General features: G+C 34.7%; 1 protein-coding gene and 1 pseudogene across 1 annotated transcript; both read left to right on the top strand.

Annotated features, from left to right (window-relative positions):
- The first annotated feature begins 15,132 nt into the window (after positions 1–15,132).
- Positions 15,133–16,368, top strand: LOC113291083 (F-box protein At3g07870-like). The gene has a single exon (XM_026540657.1). It carries the CDS (start codon positions 15,133–15,135, stop codon positions 16,366–16,368), a length of 1,236 nt encoding a protein of 411 aa, XP_026396442.1.
- Positions 16,369–18,529: 2,161 nt separating this feature from the next.
- LOC113285873 lies at positions 18,530–21,056 on the top strand (annotated as a pseudogene).
- The last annotated feature ends 255 nt before the right edge of the window (positions 21,057–21,311 follow it).

The following is a 21,311-nucleotide window of genomic DNA, read 5'->3' as shown; positions in this document are numbered from 1 at the left end:
TTTTTCAAATGTTTATTTCCTCAAAATATTTATTTATTGATATATTATTTGCTGGTAAATTTATTCCTGAATCGCTGAATTTCTTTAAGTAAATTAATAAATGACTACGTAAAAGACTAGTAAATTAATAAATGCGATCTTAGTAATGAAATAAATATAATATTAATTAAATATGACATACATATAATTAAATATTAGTTAAATATATTATCATACTAATATAATAAAATATTAATATATGATAATATTAATATTAATTAATTACGTATAATATAATATTAATTTTAAATATGATATTAATAATAAAATATCATATTATTGCATATAACGTAAATGTGATTTTTGAAGTGAAAAAGTTATTTAAATTATTATTTTAAGTAAATAACATTAGTAATAGTCAGTCTTGGAATTGTTTAAACAAAACTACTGTGTTTTAATGAAAAAAATAATTTATCAACAATAATAATTAATTACTTATGTAAATATAATTTGAGTGGAAATAATTTTATATATATTTGAATTGATATTTATTAAAATTATTAATTTAAATAAATATAATATTAAATAATAGTCAGTTTTTGTATTTTAAATAAAACTATTATTTTAAATTTCTTAATTTGTCAACGTTACTAATGTATTCCATTTTTGAATATGAGAAAAAACAAAATATTATTAAAATATTAAATATTACTAATTAAAACATATTATAAATTTTGAAATAAAATATAATACAGTTACATTTTATTTATCATAGTAAATTTAAAAGTATAGGAAATTAATTTTTGTTTTTAAAAAAAAATGTCAAAATGGTCAATGGGAGGAGTTGGAAGGATGGAGTTCCAAATTCCTTGGGGAGGTGTCATTTGATATTCCACTGAATGAAGAAGTTTCAACTCCCTGGATTTCCCATGCCAAACACTCTTGGAATTCAACTCCATCCTTGACTCCTCCCATTGTCTAAACTCCACCCTCAATCACCTTCGGGCCAAACGCACCTTAAGGTTAGTTGATTTAACCAAACATGCACCAAATGTAGTAGTATGGTTTACTAGGTTAATTAATTAGTAATAATTATTTTTTAATTGGAAGGCTAGTTGATAATTCTATTTAATCAATGTTGGTACCTTTAAAGAGATCTTAATTAAGAAAAAAAAAAGTAATTGAGAGAATAAGGCATCACCAAGAGGGTGATGGCATGTTTAGTCCATGCGATGGATTGTTTGATGTAATCTTCTTTAGTGCAATAAAATGGGTTTGTTGCAGTATGTCTTTGTGTTGATTGTGTTGCTGATGTTTTGAGACTGTCAACTGAAATTAATGTATGACAGAACCTCTTATGCTTATGGGGGCATGAAGAGTTTGAGAGAAAGAAGAAAAAAATTTTGTTGATGCAAGTATGCAAGGCTGAGTGATTTTGGATGAAGTTGATTCATTAAACCACAATCATTGTCGGTCATGCCCAAAAAAAATTTAGGCGAACATGTACCAAATGTAATAGTATGATTTACTAGGTTAATTAATTAGTAATAATTACTTTTTAATTGGATAGTTGTTAATTCTATTTAATCAATGTTGCTACGTTTATAAAGAGATATTAATTAAGAAAAAAAGTATAGATATAGAAAATCTTTGTTTGATGTGAAATCTAATCATTTATTTTATTTTACTCATTTACCTGTCCACGTGGGTGGACGAATATCATTTATTAAAGTAGTCAATAGGTAAATTTTATAAGGGACACTTTATTCTATAAACAAATATTTAGCTTAATTAGTGGTTCCTTTTTATATAGACAAATATTTATTTTGGTCAAGTGAGATCGTTTTGTTTTTTTTTCTTAAAGAAAAACCGAGATTTTCATTGAAATGCCAGCCGGAAAATTAAGAGGTACAGGTCAATCTTTCAGACTCTAACTTAGAACTAACTAATACACAGGTTATCTGATCATTTCGTACTGCAGCTATTACCTCTAGCTTATCTAGATAAAAGATAGCTACTTGATTATACTTTTTATTTTCAAAATAAACAATATCATTACCTAAACATTGAACTAGATGCTGACATTCCTTAATAAGAAACTCATCTTCCCATGGAGATATGTTATGAAGACCATTAATACTATCCACCACCTTCTTGTTGTCTCCTTCCACAATTACATGATGAATTTGAAGTTGCATAATCCATTGAAGAGCTTTAAGAGTAGCTACTGCTTCCGCTTGAGTGATGTCTCTGACTCTTTCTACCATTGTCCAGGATTCCACCAGTTTACCTGAAAAATCTCTAATAATTAGCGCAATTCCAGCAAAATGATTACCAGGAATAATAGAGGCATCTATATTAATTTTCAGAGTTCCTCTTGGAAGAGGACACCAGTTATAGATGTTAATTCTTCTATCCCCAATTCTGGTTCTATTAGAGGAAAGAGCATGCAACTGATTCAAATAATTGTTAGTATGAATTTTATTTTAATTGCAGTAGGATATAATTCTGCTTTTCATGATATTGGTAGAGCAACCATTATTCTCAACACATTATCACATCTAGACTTCCGTAAGAACCACATTTTGATAACAATAAGGTTTATATTTCCTTGCTTGCTGAAATTGATGTTAGATTTTGTGTTGGACCAAGATTGCAGCCATTGTTGGATATTCTGAACATAATTGATTCCCTAATCAATATATGGAGATATGGCATTCCAAACACTCCTAGGAAAACTACACAGTATCAGCATATGTGTGGTGGATTCAGCTTCAGAATTGCATCTCTTGCATTTAATCTCTTATAACCGAGAATGTCTGTCAAGCCTCATATATCAGGGAGGATTCCTTGAGCCACTTTTCATAGAAAAATTTGACATTTATATGGGATTTTGAGATGCCAAATTCATAACTAAAATTTAGCTTATTCTACCTTGCTTGCAAAACTTTGATCATAATGACAGGGGATTGATTTGTAAGTGGAATTTATAGTGAAACGTCCACTGTTTGTGACACTGTAGCTTGTCATCATACTGTATTTAAGGTTTTATATTTAAAATCCTCTCAATCTGATCTTGGGTGAAGTAGCTTTGAAGTATATTTACATTCCAACTTCTAGTGTGCATATTTGTGAACTCAACAACTTTCATGTTGTACAGGATTGTATCATCATCTGTAAAGTTTTCCTGAATTTGTTGATATGTATATCCCTTTATCCAATTATTTGTGTAAGCATAAACACTTTTGCCATCTCCAACGAGCCAAATATGAAATTTCTTGACCCATTCAATTCCGGTGCATATGCTCTTCCAAATAGCAGTACATTTGCTGGAAATGTCATCTTGGAGTATGTTTTCTGCTTTGAAGTATTTATCCTCCAATAGACCAACCCATTTCTTGTCTTTTTCCTGAACAATTCTTCAACCAGTTTCGTGATCATAGCTTCATTAAAGACTTTAAGTTTTTGAATCCTAAACCACCTCATCTTTTAGGAATATAGATAGAATTCTATGACTTGAAGAAGGATCTTTTGCCATTTCTCTTGTTCAACCAGTATTTTCTCTGAGTAGCTTCCACTTGATTTATATTTTGCTGAGGGAGAATGAAGCACCCCATCTGGAACTGAGTCATTGAGTGTGTGACTGATTGAATTTGAGTACTTCTTCCTGCTTGATTCACCATGCCAGTTTTCCAATTTTGAATCGTGGACTACATCTTTTCTTGAATTTTGTTGAAGCATTTGGTTCTTAATCTACTAATGAAAAGATTGATCCTTAAGTACTTTTCCTCCAGAGGCATGATGTTCAAACCAAGCTTTTGACAGATATCTTGTTGAGTTGTTTCTATATTATTGAAATGTATGCTGGGTTTCTTTAGATAAACCATTTTCCTTGAAACTTTAAGAAATCTTTCGATTATACTTTTTAGATTTTCTATTGAAGACCTTTTAGCAGTGAGAACAAAATGCAGCCATCTGCAAAAAAAATAAGTGTGAGATGGGAGGACCTTTTTTTTGCAGGATAAATGGAATGATATTCTGTTGTTCAACTGCATTATGAAGCATTCTTCTTAAACCTTCCATGCATAATATAAATAAGTAATGAGATAAGCTATCACCTTGTCTTAACCCCCTTGAAGGATGGATAGTTTCAATTGGAGAGCCATTTAAGAATCTGTATATAGATGTTGTTGAAATGCATTGCTTCACCAGTTGACATCATTTCTCAGAAAAGCCTTGTTTTTCCATCTCTTTGATAATATAATTTTATTCCATCCTATCAAAAGCTTTTTGCATATCTAGCTTAACAACAACTGTACCCATAAAAGCTTTAGTATTCTTAATGTACTGAACAACTTCATGAGCAATTATTGTTTTATTCAAAATGTTTCTTCCAGGAACATAAGCAGTCTGCCATGGAGAGATCATCTTATGTGGAATTGGTTTTAATTTGTTTGTCATAATTTTTGATATGATTTTGTATGAAATGTTTCACGGACTTAATGGTTTAAAATCAGAGGGTGTTTGGATGCAGTTATTTTTAGGAATGAGGGTTTGAAAAGTGTGGTTAAGCTCTTTCAGAAGTTTACCATTTTTTAAGAATTCCTTTACCATCTCGACTACATCTTCACCTACAATCTCCTAGTTCTACTGATAAAAACCTACTTGGAACCCATCTGGTCCAGGAGAAGACCAAGACCTTGTCTAGAAAACATTATCTTTGATCCCGAGCAGTTGGAACTGAGCCTCATGTTTTCTGCTTCACTACTGCAAGGTTTTATTAGGCTCATAATTTCTTCATCTTCTACAGGATTAGTTGTCGTTGTAGTCTCTTGAAAGTGATCTATAAGAATCTTTGATATTTCTTCTCTTGTTGTCTTCTATTCACCATTCTTGTTCTGTAGAGAGTGTATTTGATTAGTTCTTCTTCTGTAATTGGCTTGAGAATGAAATATCTTAGAATTTCTTTCTTGATATTTTATCACTTGCTCTCTTGACTGTTGATACAAAAATTTATCTTTGACTTCATAGAGATTCTTGAGTTGTTGTTGTCTTCTATGGTATTCTTCCATGTCTAACTGAGGTTGACTAATACTTTGATGAATTAAAGCTTGTCCATCTTTTATTTTCCTGTCAATGTCTCCATATTCTTTGGTTTTCCACATTTTTAGACCCATCTTGGTTTTTGTGAGCTTATTGGTGAATTGAAAGCTTCTGTACATTTTTTTGTGAAGTTTCACTTTTTACTTTTTTCCTCCTTGCAAGATTTGTTTGATAGCCAGTGTTCATAGAATCTGTATGGTTTGTTGAGGCTTTAAGTTTTAAGAGTTGTATTCAAGATTATGGGGGCATGATCAGATCTTGATGGAATTAGGTTGTGAAAAATGGCATATTGAAATAACAACATCCAAGAGTTTGAACATAAGGCTCTGTGTAATCTGGTTCTGACTTGACTGAGGTGGTTTCTATGGTTTGACCAAGTAAAAGAAATTCCTATGAAGGTTGTGTCTGTGAGACCCAAATCTTAGATAGTATTAATGATTACGGGATGGGATTGAGTTGGGTGTATTGAAAAACTTTTCCTTTCAAAGCTGTGCAAAGTACAATTGAAATCCCAAATAATGGTCAATGGCATGTCCATGTGCTTTTCCATTTCATGGATGAATTTCCATTGTTCCCGACTCGCATTATCATAAGAAGAGCTATATAAACATGTAATAATTAGTCACGAAATTCTTTATGATCAGATTAACCATATACTCAGAAGAGTGCACAAACTCAAATTGTATTTCATCTTTTCATAGCAAAGCTACACCACCTACTCTAACTCTATCCTCATTACACCGAATGTTAGGGTATCTCATTTGTTTCAAAAGATAAGTGGCCTTTTTTTACAGTGGATTTAGTTTCAGATAGAAATATGATGTCAGGATTAAAATTGAATACGTAGTTTTTAAGATGGTATCTTGTGAGTTTATTTCCAAGACCTTGAACATTCCAGCTTAATATTTTCATTCCAGCTTAATATTTTCATTCCAATTTTGGGACTTAACCAACATATCGGTGCCAGGCAATTTAGCGTCGTGCTTCAATATAGGCTTGGGATCCCCCTTTTTGAGGTGGATGGTGCATGTCCCTTCTGTAAAAGGGATATGGATATTTTTGGAGATCATGCCCTTCATTGAGCCAATGAAGTAGGACTTAAGTTTATACATGATCTAGTACGTGACACTATCGCTGACATGTGTTTCCGAGCAGGAGTCCCAGCTAGAAAGGAGGTTGACTTGGGTCTTCTCACCAATAAAGGTACTGCTTTGAGGTCGGCTGATATACTCGTACACAATTGGGATAATGAGCGTGACATGTGTTTTGATGTGACCGGCATTTCACCTTTTACTGGAGGTGGATCCGCTCCTTTTCACCGGGAGTTGCTATTAAGAATGTTGTTTCTAAGAAAAATGCCAAGTATCTGGAAAAGTGTATGACACACGGCTTTGGTTTTGGGGTGCTTGCTTTTACCACTTTGGGAGAACTTGGTGACGATACCATGGATTTTCTGAAGCGTTTTCGGAAATATATTGCTATCTACGATGCTAATGCACGTGTTGGAGATTTTCTGTTTCATAGGCTAACCGAGCTTACGAAGTCTTAGGGCCGGTGACGTATGACGAGGATATGCCTCTAGCATCTACTTCCATTCTAGGCAAACATACTTTCCCATTTAACATCCCTGAAAATTTTATTCTACTGCATGGTCGAACTCTGAATAGGCTGGATCAGGTAACTCGGAAACCTATCGGGTCATTAGCTCTATGGAACCAGTAAATGATAACCCGGTGACAATACAGGAGCCAAATATTATTCCGTCTAGTTTGGCTAACCAAGTTCTGGTTCTTAACTTGGTTAATAAAATATTGTCATTCTCTTCTTCATCTTTTGAAGACGCACATGAAAACTTACCCTCTCCAGTCTCTGTAGGTTCTAGTTCTGCATCAATTATTGCATCTCATATTAGTTCCATTCATCATAACGTGCATTCATTACATTCATCATTTGCATCTCCAAGAACTCAACCCAAGTCTGCATTTAATCTTGCAATCCCTGAATTTCTCTCTTCTTCTTCTTTTGAGGGATTGCACATTTTGGTTTCAGATTCGGATGAATTGCTGCAAATAGATCAATATGGCTATAATCTTAAGGATCAGAAACAGGAAGAAGATGATGATATTTTACCACTACCTTTCATTTTGACTCCCCATCTGAGCAAATGGTTGAATTCCAGGTAACCCTAATTCGATAATTTCTAGCCTTTTATATTGCTAATTTAAGCCTTCTAATTACTCTTGATAATTTCTCTCGTTTGATTCTATTAATTTATTTGGATAATTATCTTTGCTTTAGTACTTGGTGGTTACTGTCTGATTTTAGTTCATTGCTTGATAATTGAATTCTGATACCTAGTGGCCTAGTAACAATAATGAAAATTATTGCTTGGAATATGCAAGGATGTGGTAATACTTTCACACAAAATCATCTGAATCAGTTAATTTCTAAGGATAAACCTGAAATTTTATTTCTTTCTGAAATTAAGTCTAAGAAACATTTAGTCAAGAGACTTATTAAAGATTATCCTAATACCCATATTGTGAATCCTATAGATCTGGCAGGAAGACTAGCCTTAGCTTGGGTGGATGGATTCTCCTTTGAAATAGTTCAATGGAATCTCAATATGATTAACATTCTAGTACAAACCAATTCTGAATCTAAGAAGTGGTTACTTACTTGCTTCTATGGAAGTCCCTATCCTAACATTAGAAATGTAGCTTGGGATTTTCTTACTGAGATCTCTGAACAAGTAGATAAATGCTCAATGCCATGGGTTCTATTAGGAGACCTTAATATGATCTTCAGTCAAGATGATGAGAGTGGAGGATTGCCCTTTAAAAAATCTGATTATAGCTATTACCATAATATTTTAAATAATGCAGGGTTCTTAGACTTAGGTTTTAAAGGGTATGATTATACTTGGAATAATCATAGAGAGGGTGCTAGGAATATCCAAGAAAGACTGGATAGAGCAGTAGCCAACTTAGAATGGAACACACAATTTCTTAATTCTGAACTCTCTCATCTTGTGGCAGTTGACTCAGATCACTGCCCAATAGCTTTAAATTTAGATACTAAGTTTTCAAAAATGGAGTACACTTTTAATTTTTGACACATGGCAAAAGGAAAGCTCTTGTGTCCAAACTACAAAGGAGTCTTGGAACCATATTATCAGAGACACACCAATTGAGTCCTTAATTCCGAATCTCAAATCCCTTCAAACCAATCTTGATTTTTGGAAGAAAAACATTTTTGGATTACCTTCTAAACAGATCAAAAGAGTTTTAAACCAAATAGATAACTTAAATTCTTCTTTACATGTTTTCCAGAAAGAAGATAAGATTAAGGAAAAACTTTCACAACTAGAAAAGCTATATGCTACTCAAGAAGCAATAGAAAAACAACAGTCTAGGGATAATATGATCCAATTAGGGGAAAAAACACTAAATTCTTTCGTACCAAGACTATGAAAAGAAGAAAATGGAACAATATAGAATGCCTTAGAAGAAGTAACAATGAAACAACATTCAAAAGAACTGAGATTCACGATACCTGACAGATTTCTTTTTGAATCTTTTTTCAGCTCCCTCCTCCTCTCCTTTACCTAAGCATGTTTCTTTCAGAACATTTCCCCTTGTATTTCTTTGGATGACAATGCTCTCCTCAACTCTGTTCCTTCTGTGAAGAAATATGGTTAGTTATTAAAAAACTTAAACCAAATAAATCACCAGGCCCAGATGGTTTCCCAGCTAGCTTCTTCAAATGAACTGGGAAACAATAGGAGAACAAGTTATTCTGTAATCAACACTTTTTATTTATGGAACTCTTCATCCAGAATTCAATAAAACCTTTCTTTTTCTTATTCCTAAGAGTAGGCATCCAAAGGATCTAGTGGTTTTAGACCCATATGACTTTGCAACACTATGTATAAAAATTATAGCTAAGATTCTTGCTAATAGAATTAAAGCATAAATACTTTCCTTTCCCTTTCAACATTCCTCTCTAAAAGGCAAATATCAGATAATATAATTATTGCTCAAGAGATAATTCACTCTTTTAAGAAAAAAATGAAGCATGCTGGAATGGGGATTAAAATTGATATGTCTAAGGCATTTGATAGAGTTGATTGGGACGTTTAATCAATGCAATGAAAGCTTTTGGTTTTGATTCTAACTTTTGCAAGTTGATTCACCAATGCATCTCTTCCTCAACTTTGCTGTCTTACTCAATGGTTCCTGGAAAATTTTCAAACCTAGAGGTCTTAGGCAAGGAGATCCACTTCTCCTTATTTTTATAATTTGGATGGAAATCTTCTCTAGACTTCTTTTAGCTGGAAGAGGAGAAAATTATCCATGGAGTGAAAATCACTCAAAAAATAGCCCTATCTCATCTTTTTTTTGCCGATGATTGCCTTATTTTCATTAGCGCTGATCTTAAGGAGTGTCACAATATTTTTGCCTTGATTGAATCTTTTAGTAAAGCTTCAGGCCAATTAATAAATTTTGAAAAATCTGGTGTATTTTTTAGCAAAAAAGTTCAGCCTAAACATCAAAGGATGATTAGTAAACTACTAAAAATAAAAAAATTGACCGAAAAGACTCTTCTCTTGGAACACCTCTTTTTATCAGTAGAGCTAAGATACAATTATTTGAAAGAATAGTGGAAAATATGGAGCATAGAATTCAAGGCTGGGTAGGTAAAATTTTAGCTCAAGCCAGTAAAATGGTACTCAATAAAACAACTATGGCCAGTATGGATAGTTACCAAATGAGCTGATTTATTTTACCAAAGAAAATCACAAAGAAAATATATGATCTGCAAAGATATTTATGGTGGGGAAAAGAAACTAATTATAAAGGATATTACCTAAAATCTTACTCTTGTCTTTGTAAACCCTTAAAAAAAAGAGGGCTAGGTTTTAGAAATGCCCATAAATCCAACTTAGCCATGATTACCAAATTAGCTTGGAGGTTACTGACAGAACCTAAGGCTCTATGGTTGACACAATTGAAACCTAGATATTTCAGAAACTCTTCAGTTTTGAAGGCAAAAATCCCATCTTCTAGCTATTGGATATGGAAATGCATCAGTAAAGGAATTCAACTAGTGGAACAGAATAGCATTTGGGAAATAGGAGATGGAAATAGTTTTGGGAGGATAACTGGGTGCCACAGTTGGCAAAAAATCTTAGTAGCTATAGAACAGTTACTAACTCTAATTTAACACTTGTGAATGATCTTTTAGATCCATTTACTTTGAAGTGGAATTCTACAATTATTTTTGAAATATTCCCTGCTCATATATCTAGGAAAATTTGTAATATCAGATTAGTCAAGGGTAAATCTGATACTCTTAGGTGGCTTCTTACAAACTCTGGCACATTTACAATTAAGTCCATGTATAACAAGCTTAATGAAAGAACTGAAAATCTTTATAACTTAGGACAACCTGATTCCTTTTAGACTCATTTATGGAATCTCAAAGTATCTCAAAGAATAAAAATCTTTGCTTGGAAATGCTCGTAATGCTATCTCTACAAACTTGAAGCTCTCTAAATTTATACATGATGTTCATCCTAATTGCTCCTTTGGCTGTAATGAAAATGAATCTATAGAACATCTGCTTCTCTTTTGCCCATTTGCTCAATCTGTGTGGGAAACTGCACCATCTCCTGTCACACTGCAATTTAATAGATCTATAACCTTCTTAGATATATGTAAGGAATGGATTGGAAAAAAAGAACCATCTATATCTTTAGAAACAATACTCACAAAAGCATGGTTTATATGGAAGAAAGATATAACAGAGTCTTTGGAAAAAAACAACAAACAATTATTCAACTAGGAGTAGAAATAATGAGATATTTAGAGTTTTGGAACAAAGATAACTACTCTCTTGGTCAGGTTATAACAAATACAGTAGAAACTCCTAAATGGTGTTCTCCTAGGAAAACTCAACTAAAGATCAACATAGATGCTGCATGGATTTCAAGTATTTTGCCTGCAGGTTTTTCTTTAATTCTAAGGAATGATGTAAGAGAATTTGAACAAGGAAGAGTAGGTCCTGTCATAGCAGCTACCCCTGAAGAAGCGGAAGCCTTAGGATTCTTGCAAGGAGCTAAATGGGCTTTGGACAAAGGATGGTCCAATTTCAGTGTGGAAGGAGATTGCAAAAATCTATTTGACTATTTGAATAGGAAACCATCTCAAATTGAATGACATAACCAAACACTTATGGAAGAAGCTAAACGTGATTTCAACAAATGCAAAAACTTTTTGGGTTTTTTTTTTATATTCCTAGACTTGCAAACCAAGTGGCTGATACACTTGCCTAGGAAGCAAAATCTTTTGTTAATTTAGTTAATTGGGACAAGAATCCTCCTACTTGTATTTTGCTAAACTTAGAAGTAGATAAATCTAAAGCAAGGGATAAAAGTCATATCTCTACATTAGAAGGATCTACTATTAATGATGTAAGGGTTTCTAACTCCCTAAGTTAGTTGTTTGATTTCATTTTAACTTATATAAAAAAAAAAAGATCTCCACATTTTTATCTTCACTAAAGCATACCAACTCATCGTGATAGACCTGACCAAATACAACTAGTACTTCCCCATTGACCGGTTCAAAATGTCATACGAGAGAAATTACTGTCTAACTTAAAGTCAGAGTAACTAATTCTTGCTTTTGCTAGTTAAGGGATCAACTACTCCATTTCTTAGAAGTTTGACAAACTTATAAAAACTGGTCTAACAAGATAAATTTAACATCAAAAGATAATTCCTAATTTTCCTGGTGAACACTAGATGTTGGTTCAAAAATAATTTTATTAAGACTTCGTTGTAAAATTCGAAAATAACTTTCTCATAACCCATCGAAATAGCCCAGCATAATGCATCCACTAAAACTAAATATTCCACAGACACTAAACTTGAGGAGGTATAATAAGGTGTATCGTGATTCCCAGTCGTTTTTTTTACTTGTTGGGAAGGAAAAGTAAAAGAATGTTCGGATATGAGTAGTATAAATGATTCCACTTTATCCTCTTTTCTCTATGTCTATTCCCTTGCTTTTTAGACGAAAAGCTTTTCCCCGACGACCTTCTTTCTGCTCAGATCTGCTTTTAATGGAGCGGATCTGGGTAGTCGTGTTTCGTTTTTTTGTTCTCTTAGCTAGTCTTTCACCTACTAGTGGAGTTTGTAATTTATTTTGTGATTTTTTAGTTTCTTGTATCTTTAGTTTATGTATTGGTCTGCCTTTTTCTCGGAGGAATTGCTCTTCGGACTATTCTAATGGGGTTTTCTGTAGATCTCTTTTTTTTGGTTTGTTGTTTTAGAGAGGTTGAAGTTTCGATGATTTGCAGAGATTTCTCCCTCTCCGGCGAGTTTCTACGGCAGGTATAAATGTTTGAAGGAATTGATCCGTCTGTATCAATCCGAGAAGAAGGCTGTTTTGTTTTAGGTGATTTTTATCTCCATGCAGGGATGAGTTGGGATCTTTGGAGACTGAGAAATCAAAGTACATCAACTTTGTCAGCGCTGGTGTACAATCAAAAAGCAGCAACAACTATTGTCCTTTCCTTGGCATCATCTTCACCAAAACTTTTCAGTTGGGAAAAGTTTTCTATCGATGGTGCTGATCGACTTTATTTTATCGGTTGTTAGATTTAGGTTTACTCTAATTTTTATCTTCCACTGCTTTGTCCCTGTAACTTTTGATCTTGTGATCCTTCCTCTAGATTGGTTCTTTGGGTTTGTTTGTTGGTTTGGGTTGTTTGTTTTCCTCAAAAGTAGTGTTGATTTTAGTCTTTTCCAGTGGGAAATAAAGATCCGTCGTGTTCTCCGGCGAGCTTTCTTTGCACCAGTAGAAAAAGATGAGATTCAATATGAGACATTTGGAAGATTGTTTAGTCTGTTGGTTATTAAAAATTGTTCTTCTGAGCTGTGAATCTAGCTTCACCGATTCAAATTCTCTCGTAAAGGAGGGTGTTAATGTTCTACGGTTATGATTCAATGGTCCAGCGGAGATTCTAGTTACCGATGGAGATTCTGGCGACGGGATTCGGGTTACATGATTTACTTTAGAAGTCACTTGGCTGTAAACCTTGTTTGTTTGAGATTCTTGTTTTAACTTAGGATTTTCCCTCTTTATTTATTTAAAAAGAAAAACACAAAAAGAGAAGCTGGCTCCGCCAGCCCATTGCAAGGGTCATCCCTGTCCAGCTGGCTCCAAAGCCTATTTTAGGCCCACCAAGAATTCTTTTCTATATGTAAGCATCTTTTTGCTTTTTTGCACCCGCTAAAAAAAATTGTTGCACCTCATAGCAAATTTTTACACCCTCATCTCATAATTCCTGGTTCCACCTGGAAGGAATTGTTTCCAACAAAAATAATTTTTTTATTTTTGAAAACCATACTCAAATTTTACTCCCAACCCAGTTTCTACATATCTTTTTTATTTTTAAAAGCGGAATTCTCAAAAAAAAAAAAAAAAAAAAAAAAAAAGGTTTTTGAAGTTCTTGTGGTTGTGGTCCGTGTCTTCGATTTGAGGAAGATGAATACCAGATCATAGGGGTGTGCAACTGACGGACGGCTGGGATTAGGAGTCACCCACGTCCAAACCGTCGGGTTTGAAAAATCGAATCGTGTCCGGCCAATCACCCGCGGATGTGAAGCGAATAATACGGACCGGATTTAGTCATTAGGTAAAAGCAAAATATAAACTCAACGAATTACAAATCCAAACATTGCAGAATCAGAGATCTAAAATTTAAAACTGCTCTTCAACAAAATTGTTTCAACAGTAGGTAAAAGCAAAATTAAAGCTCAACGAATTACAATTACAAATAAAATTACTACTAATCTACTAAACACTGGAGAAAATTATGTGAGCAGTTCCATAAGCTTAACGACAGTAACAAGAGAAAGCTCTATTCTTGGAACTCAAACAACAGATCGTTATAAGCTTCTGTTGTGCGATGCCGAAACAGAATCTATGTTACTCTTTAAAACTAAACATGGGTTTTCTTCGGACTGGTTCATCAAGAGTAAGCAACAGATTCTTAAAATTGATGATACAAAAAATAAATAGTAAACCCATTCTTGAATATGACTAATTTTACTCATTCCAGAATCAAAATCATAAAAATTAGTACATTTTTACCTAAGAAAGGGTATTGTAATTCAAATTGACCCCATACAAAGGAAAACCCTAACTTCGAATTGACAATATATTGAGCAGAAAAGAGTACCTCTTACCTCTTCTTCTTCTTCTTCTTCTTCTTCTTCTTCTTCTTCTTCTTCTTCTTCTTCGTCTCCTATTCTGTCTTAGCGCCTCCTTTTTTCTCTGTTGCTTTTGTTTGTGTATAGGGTTTAAGAAGAATCTCAAAGATGAGTTACTTACCGAGAATGAGAGGAACTAACGAATTTGGAAAACGTAATGAAAATTCTAGGGTTCGAATTTGATCGATGGAATCATGGAAGAGAGACACGAGTTGGGTTTTGAATAATCGATGATGAAATTAGGTTTCTGATAAAAAAAGTTTATATATAAAATTGAACCTTCCAATATTATCCTTAATATTTTTATTAAATTCCCACACTACCTTGTGGTGCGGATAAATCTACGGATTTATAAAACCAGCCGTAACCAAACCGCTAAACCTTGCAAATTTGAAAATTCATCCGTAACCGGTTCATAAACTCTTACGATTTCACCCATAATTTTATGGACGGTTGCGGATGAAATCCGCGATTCTGAATTTTATGCACACCACTACCATATCATCACTTTGACAGTCTCTACATGTGTGTTGGAATATTCGCAAGTGATAAGTACAACCCAACGTAGTCCTTTATACCCCCAAATAGTTTCTTAAAAAAAGTGTAAAAGATTCCTTTCTATTTCTCAGAGTCGGTCACTCACTCACTCTCACTTCACTCAACAAAAACCCATCTCTTCTCAAAACCCTAAATCAGTAGTCATCCCTTCTTCTTCAAATTGCCACTACCACTCTGTAGATCGTTCATCCTACAGTAGGAATTTTGAAATGGGTAACTTTAATATGCTTTCAGGAGATCTCATCTCCAACATCTTAACACGTTTACCAACAGAAACAGTTCTAGACTGTAAGTTAGTCTCCAAATCATGGCATAAAGTGATCAATCGTCAACAATTTGCTCAATCTCACTTGATTCGTTGCCTTAACGGTCTTCAATCTGCTGGTAAGTCTACTTTTCTATTGGTGATTGACAAGCCATTTTATGCAAACAGCCTATTTCAGTATTTAGAATTTTATGATGAGAATTCTTCTTCAGAGGAGGAACAACCCTGCCATAGAGTTACAAGAATGAAATTAAACCCAGATCCGTTTAACTATTACAATGTTACTGGCTCGTGTAATGGTTTAGTTTGTCTAAATGGAAGCCATGATAATGAGTGGGTCAATTATGAACCAGTTTATATCTGTAATCCAGTCACCAGAGAATGTGTGTTTCTACCTGAATTCGAGAGACCATATGATTGGGGTGAAAGATTGTTGACGGGATTTGGTTATGTTTCTTCTACGAACGAATACAAGGTTGTTAGAATGTATTACTTGTTTGATGAACCCAATTTTGTAATTGTTGAGGTGTACACACTTGGAAGTGGCAAGGGGTGGAGGAACTTAGGGAACAAAATCGACAAGGAACCGGATCTGTTTGTTACTACTCGTGGTGTATTTGTGGATGGCTCTCTTTACTGGGAGCTTGGAGATGGTAACATTGTGGCTTTTGATTTGGCGAATGAACTTTTTGTTGAATTACCTAAATCTTTTCCCACTGGTTGGAAGTTTACACTTGGGGTTATGGGGGGTTATTTATTGGCTGACCACTTTGATAAAGATTCGAAAACTTCTGATATATTTCTGTATAAGAAGAAAGAAGATGGGTCGTTGGGTTGGATTAAAGAGTTCAGTATTAGCAACACAGATACACAAGAAGTTGTACAAGATTCTCTTGGCCTTACATGTAGGGGGACAGTTTTATGTCGCTCAAAAACAAAGGTCCTAATTCATGACTTGAATTCTTCATCTTCAAAAGTACTTGTGGATTTTGGCAAGGATAAAAAAGCTATATATCAAGCAATCCCGCATATGAACACCTTGGTTTCATTGAGAGCATTAGGAGAAGAAAATACGAAAACAATGGAATCAGTTGACGTGCCAAGAGAGGTAGATGAAGAATACACGTCCGAATTTGAAAAGAAAGTTGAAGGATTCAATCAAATGTGTATGCAGCAGTAGGAAGGAATATCTCTGCACTATCTACATTTAATCTGGTAATTTTCGTTGTGAATGTTGGGTCTTACATAATTGCTATGTCATGTATAACGACTTAATTTTCGACTTTCCAAGTTGAATTTCAGCTATCTTGCTTTGCTAGTTGTGCTTCTCTTTCTATCACTGTCTGCTTGTATAAATTTAAGTGTGATGCCTTGTGCATTTTGTAGCTACTTTTATATTTGGTGATGGAGTTTTTTAAAGTAGAGTAACGCTAGAACTTAGAGGCATACAGTACCATCTGCAGTTTGTCACCTTATTCACTAGCAAAATGAATTATATGATGTAGCTAGGTAGTATAATGCATTATATGACCACAACTCACCCAAGATGGCAGTACTGTTCACAACTCTGTTTTACATGAATATAAATCTATAGGTACATAAGTTAGAACGTTGCATTCTCTGTAACAACCAACGTGCTTTATGTATCTTCACTATCTTCGATTAAGCTAATTGCCCATCTTTTAGTAAGGCTGTACCAACTTGATTTCTGTTTCTACACTACATTTCCGTGGCCATGGTAAGGCACTATTATAGCTAGGCCCTTTGTACCTACTACTAGGAACTAGAACAAATAATGTTTCCGTTGGCTGCAAGGATTTTGGTTTCTTTTTCTGAGGATGAGTGCACGTGTAAATAGTTGATACCCCCACTTCACACCTGCCATTACCTAATTGTATGTCTGCAGACGCTGTAGTTAGGTTCTCAATATTGTTAACAAAGAAGTAGTATTCTTGTTAGTTGTCTGATATATGCTTAGAAACTTGGTGGACTTGCCCATCTGACATTCTAGATTGAGTTCTGAATATTGTTAGACTACATCTTGAGCATCTCCCAGATTATTTTCAGTTTTCTGTTTGACTGTTTCTTTCAATGCCAAAGCACTTAGAATATTTTCTTCATTACAATGGCTGCATCTGGTTCTACATTGTTACCAGCAACCAATTAGGGGAATCCACCCTCATTTAGTTTCCTCAGATTGAACTACCATTTAACACATTGAACTTTACTCCAGTTGTTAGAATAGTTATGTATTCCTTTAGATTTGTTTCATTTTAAGAATATACAGTATCTGTCTGGATCCCTCCCAAGCAGATTTGGATTTGGACACGGGATTACTTCCATTTGTCGTAACTCCTCCCTGTTCTTTGCTCCCTTAAGAAAGTTAATGGTTCTGCATCCTTGAAAGTTACCCGCAGCTTGATTATTCAGTTCGGTTTCTCTCTAAGATGTGGGGATTTTGTCTGGATCATACCCAATCAGTTGCTGCTGAAACATCTGGTTCCAAATGTAGCTTAAGCCCAACTCTGGTTTTAGTCATACACAGCATTGTATGTGACTTTGGGTCGAGTCAGAATCATGATTTCGCTTTCTTCCCAGATTGTGAAGCTAGTTCAAACCTCTCCTCTGGTTTTAGTCAGAATTATGATGCTGTAGGAGTAAATCTGCGTATTACTTTAGGCCCTGGGCATCTTATCAGTTAAGTAAGTTGCTTAGGCTGTTGTCAGTTTTCATATCTTTTTGGTAGTTTTATTAATCTTGATAGTAGTGATATTATCAGTGGAAGAAGAGAGTTGCAAAGAAGGAATCCTAAAGTTTGTCGAATTAACTTGCAGTAATTTTGTTTTAAAAAATTCACTGAATACAGCTAAAAACTATATTGAGCCTCCAAATTGTTATCTTTACCAAAGTTCTTGGGTCATCAAATGTGAAGTTCGTGCCCACAAAAAAAAATGGTCCCCAAAACAACACTTAGAATGAGAAGCCCAAGACCTTGTTTTGATGAGAAGCAAGCCAAAAACTAAACACCACATGACAATCTGATTTAGCAGATTTGATTCGGGAATACGTGAAATGGTTCAAAACAATCTGATTCTACAGGTTAAAGATGAGGAATGGTGTTCTCTGTCTGAGTTAGCAGATTTTTTTACCGCAACCAACCTTCCACGGGATGGATGGTGGTAAAGATTCGATGGTATGCTAACTGGGCCACCGTGCCTCACGTTAAAAAAAAGAAAAAAAAGGTTCGAGATCCATTGGGAGGCACGGTGGCCCACGTGTTTACAAAAATGCGGCACTATAACAACACGTATGACGAGAACTGTCTAATTCTTCTTCCTCCCCAGCGATAAATGGGTTTTGAGAGCTCTCCCATATTTCCCTTGACAAACAAGAGCAGCAACAGCATTTCTCTCAATCTCCTATCTTCTACATAGGTACCAAAGAGGGAATTTTAATTATTTTTCACTGTAGAATTTTGTTTAGGGTTTAAGTTTTATAGAAATCCCAAATTAAAACGTAGATTTAGCTCATTTTGATATATATATTCTATATTGTGATTTCATAGCTAGGGTCTGAATTGTTGCATCTTGGAGGATGGATTGTATCACGGAGAATCAAATTCCGATTTCAACAGAAGAACCAAGTTCATCGGAAGATGTTAGAGATTGGGTTGAGTTGCCTCCCGATGTTCTGGCTCATATATTTCTTAAATTAGGGGCAATTGATATCTTGTTTAGGGCTCAATCAGTATGTTCTATGTGGCGAAAAGTTTCCAAAGAGCCTCTGCTGTTTCGTTCTGTGGATATTAGGAATAGGTAGGATTTGTTTGATGGTGGATTCTATGATATGGAAAAGATGGCAAGAGAAGCTGTGGATAGGAGCTGTGGACAGTTGGTTGACATTTTGGTACTGATGAGATTGTAGATTATATTGCTGATAAGTAAGTGAATCTTCTATCTCATTTTAATATTATGATTTTCTAGTTGTTCATTTGCATTTTTGGATGGCTTTTCCTTCCATATTATGTCTATTATAACTGTTTTGTTAGGTATGTTGTTTAGGATAATGAAGTTTTTGCTAAAATGTAACTGATTTTAAAACACACACGAATCAATTAGGTTTCTTACTGTTTCTGCTAGAGGTGTTAGCTCTGCCCTGTTGTAGAGTTGCCCATCAAATGACATTTTCATTTAGATTTTAAATAGATTTGAGGGCGCTATAATGGAACCCGTGAGTGCTCAAAAAGACATTAAAAAATATTTGGAATATTCCAAACGAAAGAATAGACACATTCGCATTCATATATGCTTTTCCTACCTATGGTGTTCTGAAAACTCGGCATCCTCTTACAGGATGATACTACTATGTAGGCATGCCCGTTGTTTTTTATTGTTTCTTATAAAAGTTGGTCATTTGCGCTTTTTATTTTGAAGATGCGAACCGATCAGCTGATTGATTAAGGTTTCTGATCTTAGCAAATTGGTAAAGTGAGCACAAGTGGCACAAAATATTCTTACGCTCTTTTATCTAGGTTATTGGGATTACTGTCCTTGTTTTTCATTATGCATTTTAAAACAACTTGAATGACATTATAGCATTTTTCTCTCTCAAATAGATGAGCCAGTACAGTGCACCAGGTCTGGCATTTAATGCTCTTAAAACTGTAGGCTAACAGTCGGTTATCAAAGCACTTAGAATCATAGGCTTCTTGGGCTGACAAAGTCCAGCACTGGGGATCGCAGTGTGAACTTTATCTGTTGGGCGTAAATTTTTGTTGATGGTGGTGCACCACTCTTACGACTTTGATCGATCCTGCTTTCGAGCATGCTTATCTGTTGTGTAAAATATTGCTCTTGAATATCCAAACCCTTCTTTTTAAAATTACTTTAGGTCTGTCCAATATACAGTGAAGTACTCAGTTGTTGGCTAATTGCTGATGATTTGAGAGATTTCATTTTGTGACATAATAGTTTACCAAAGTATGTTATTCTAATTGGCAACCTCCCATTCTAAAACGTTGACTTGTCTGTATGCCTAATAACATTATCTCTAACTCCTCAGTACTAATTGTCTGATTCCAGGTATGGTTCCTTAAGATGTCTTCGGCTTGTATCTTGTTATCAAGTTAGCGATGGTGCACTGATTAACATGGCCAAGAAAGCTGTCATGCTGGAGGAACTTGAAATTTGCTAATGCTCTTTCTCAGAGGATATGCTTAAAGCTGTTTGGAAAGCATGCCCTCAACTGAAATCGTTCCGGCTGAATTCTCGCGGCTTCAGGCGACCACGCATAGAAATTGATGAGGAGGCACTAGCCATTGCAGAGAACATGCCTCAGCTGCGGCATCTTCATCTTTTCGGGAATAAATTGACCAATGTAGGCTTGAGGGGTATTCTCGATGGCTGCCTGCACCTTGAATCTCTGGATCTCCGTCAATGATTCAACCTTAATCTAGAAGCAGATCTGCTGAAGAGTTGTAGAGAGAGGCTTATAAAACTAAGGCTTCCAAATGACTCCACTGATGACTATGAATTTGATGCTGCAATCGATGATGGATATGATGAATTCTATGGATATGAAGATGACCCCTCTGGACTTTCTAACATTGACTTTGACGGATATGATGAATATTGTGGAGGCAGTTATATCTCCAGTGATGATGATGATGGTGTTGGATTCGGCTACTACGAATCTGAGTATCTTGGTCTCCTCTGAGGCTCTGACGATTAGGTTGTGATTTTTGTGACTGCCGTCTTTTGCTTATCTTACTATTATACTTTTCTTTTTCTTCGTGTATAGAGTACTTTTTCTATTTTATTTCTATATTTGGATTCTGTTCGAATATCTGTGTGACACACTTAAACTGCCTATCACTCTTCCTCCAATTCTATTATTATTATCTGATATTTGTTCTAATTTCAATTATCAATCATTTTGACATAGCAAATTATGTCTGATGATCAGGCCTATTATCAAAATTAAACAAAAGAAAATGTTAACGTGGGTTACCATAAAAGTGTAGATATGAAATTTATACCAGCCGTGTGAACATCTCCAACATTGCTTAAACTAGTTCTAGTGAAAACTTTTGGAGCAAACAAGGTTGTTTAGAGCATCCGCAGT

This window comes from Papaver somniferum, chromosome 6 (assembly GCF_003573695.1).
Source record: "Papaver somniferum cultivar HN1 chromosome 6, ASM357369v1, whole genome shotgun sequence".
Classification (NCBI taxonomy): Eukaryota; Viridiplantae; Streptophyta; class Magnoliopsida; order Ranunculales; family Papaveraceae; genus Papaver; species Papaver somniferum.
Note: the sequence above shows the minus strand (reverse complement) of the source record. Positions and strands in the feature narration are given on the sequence as shown.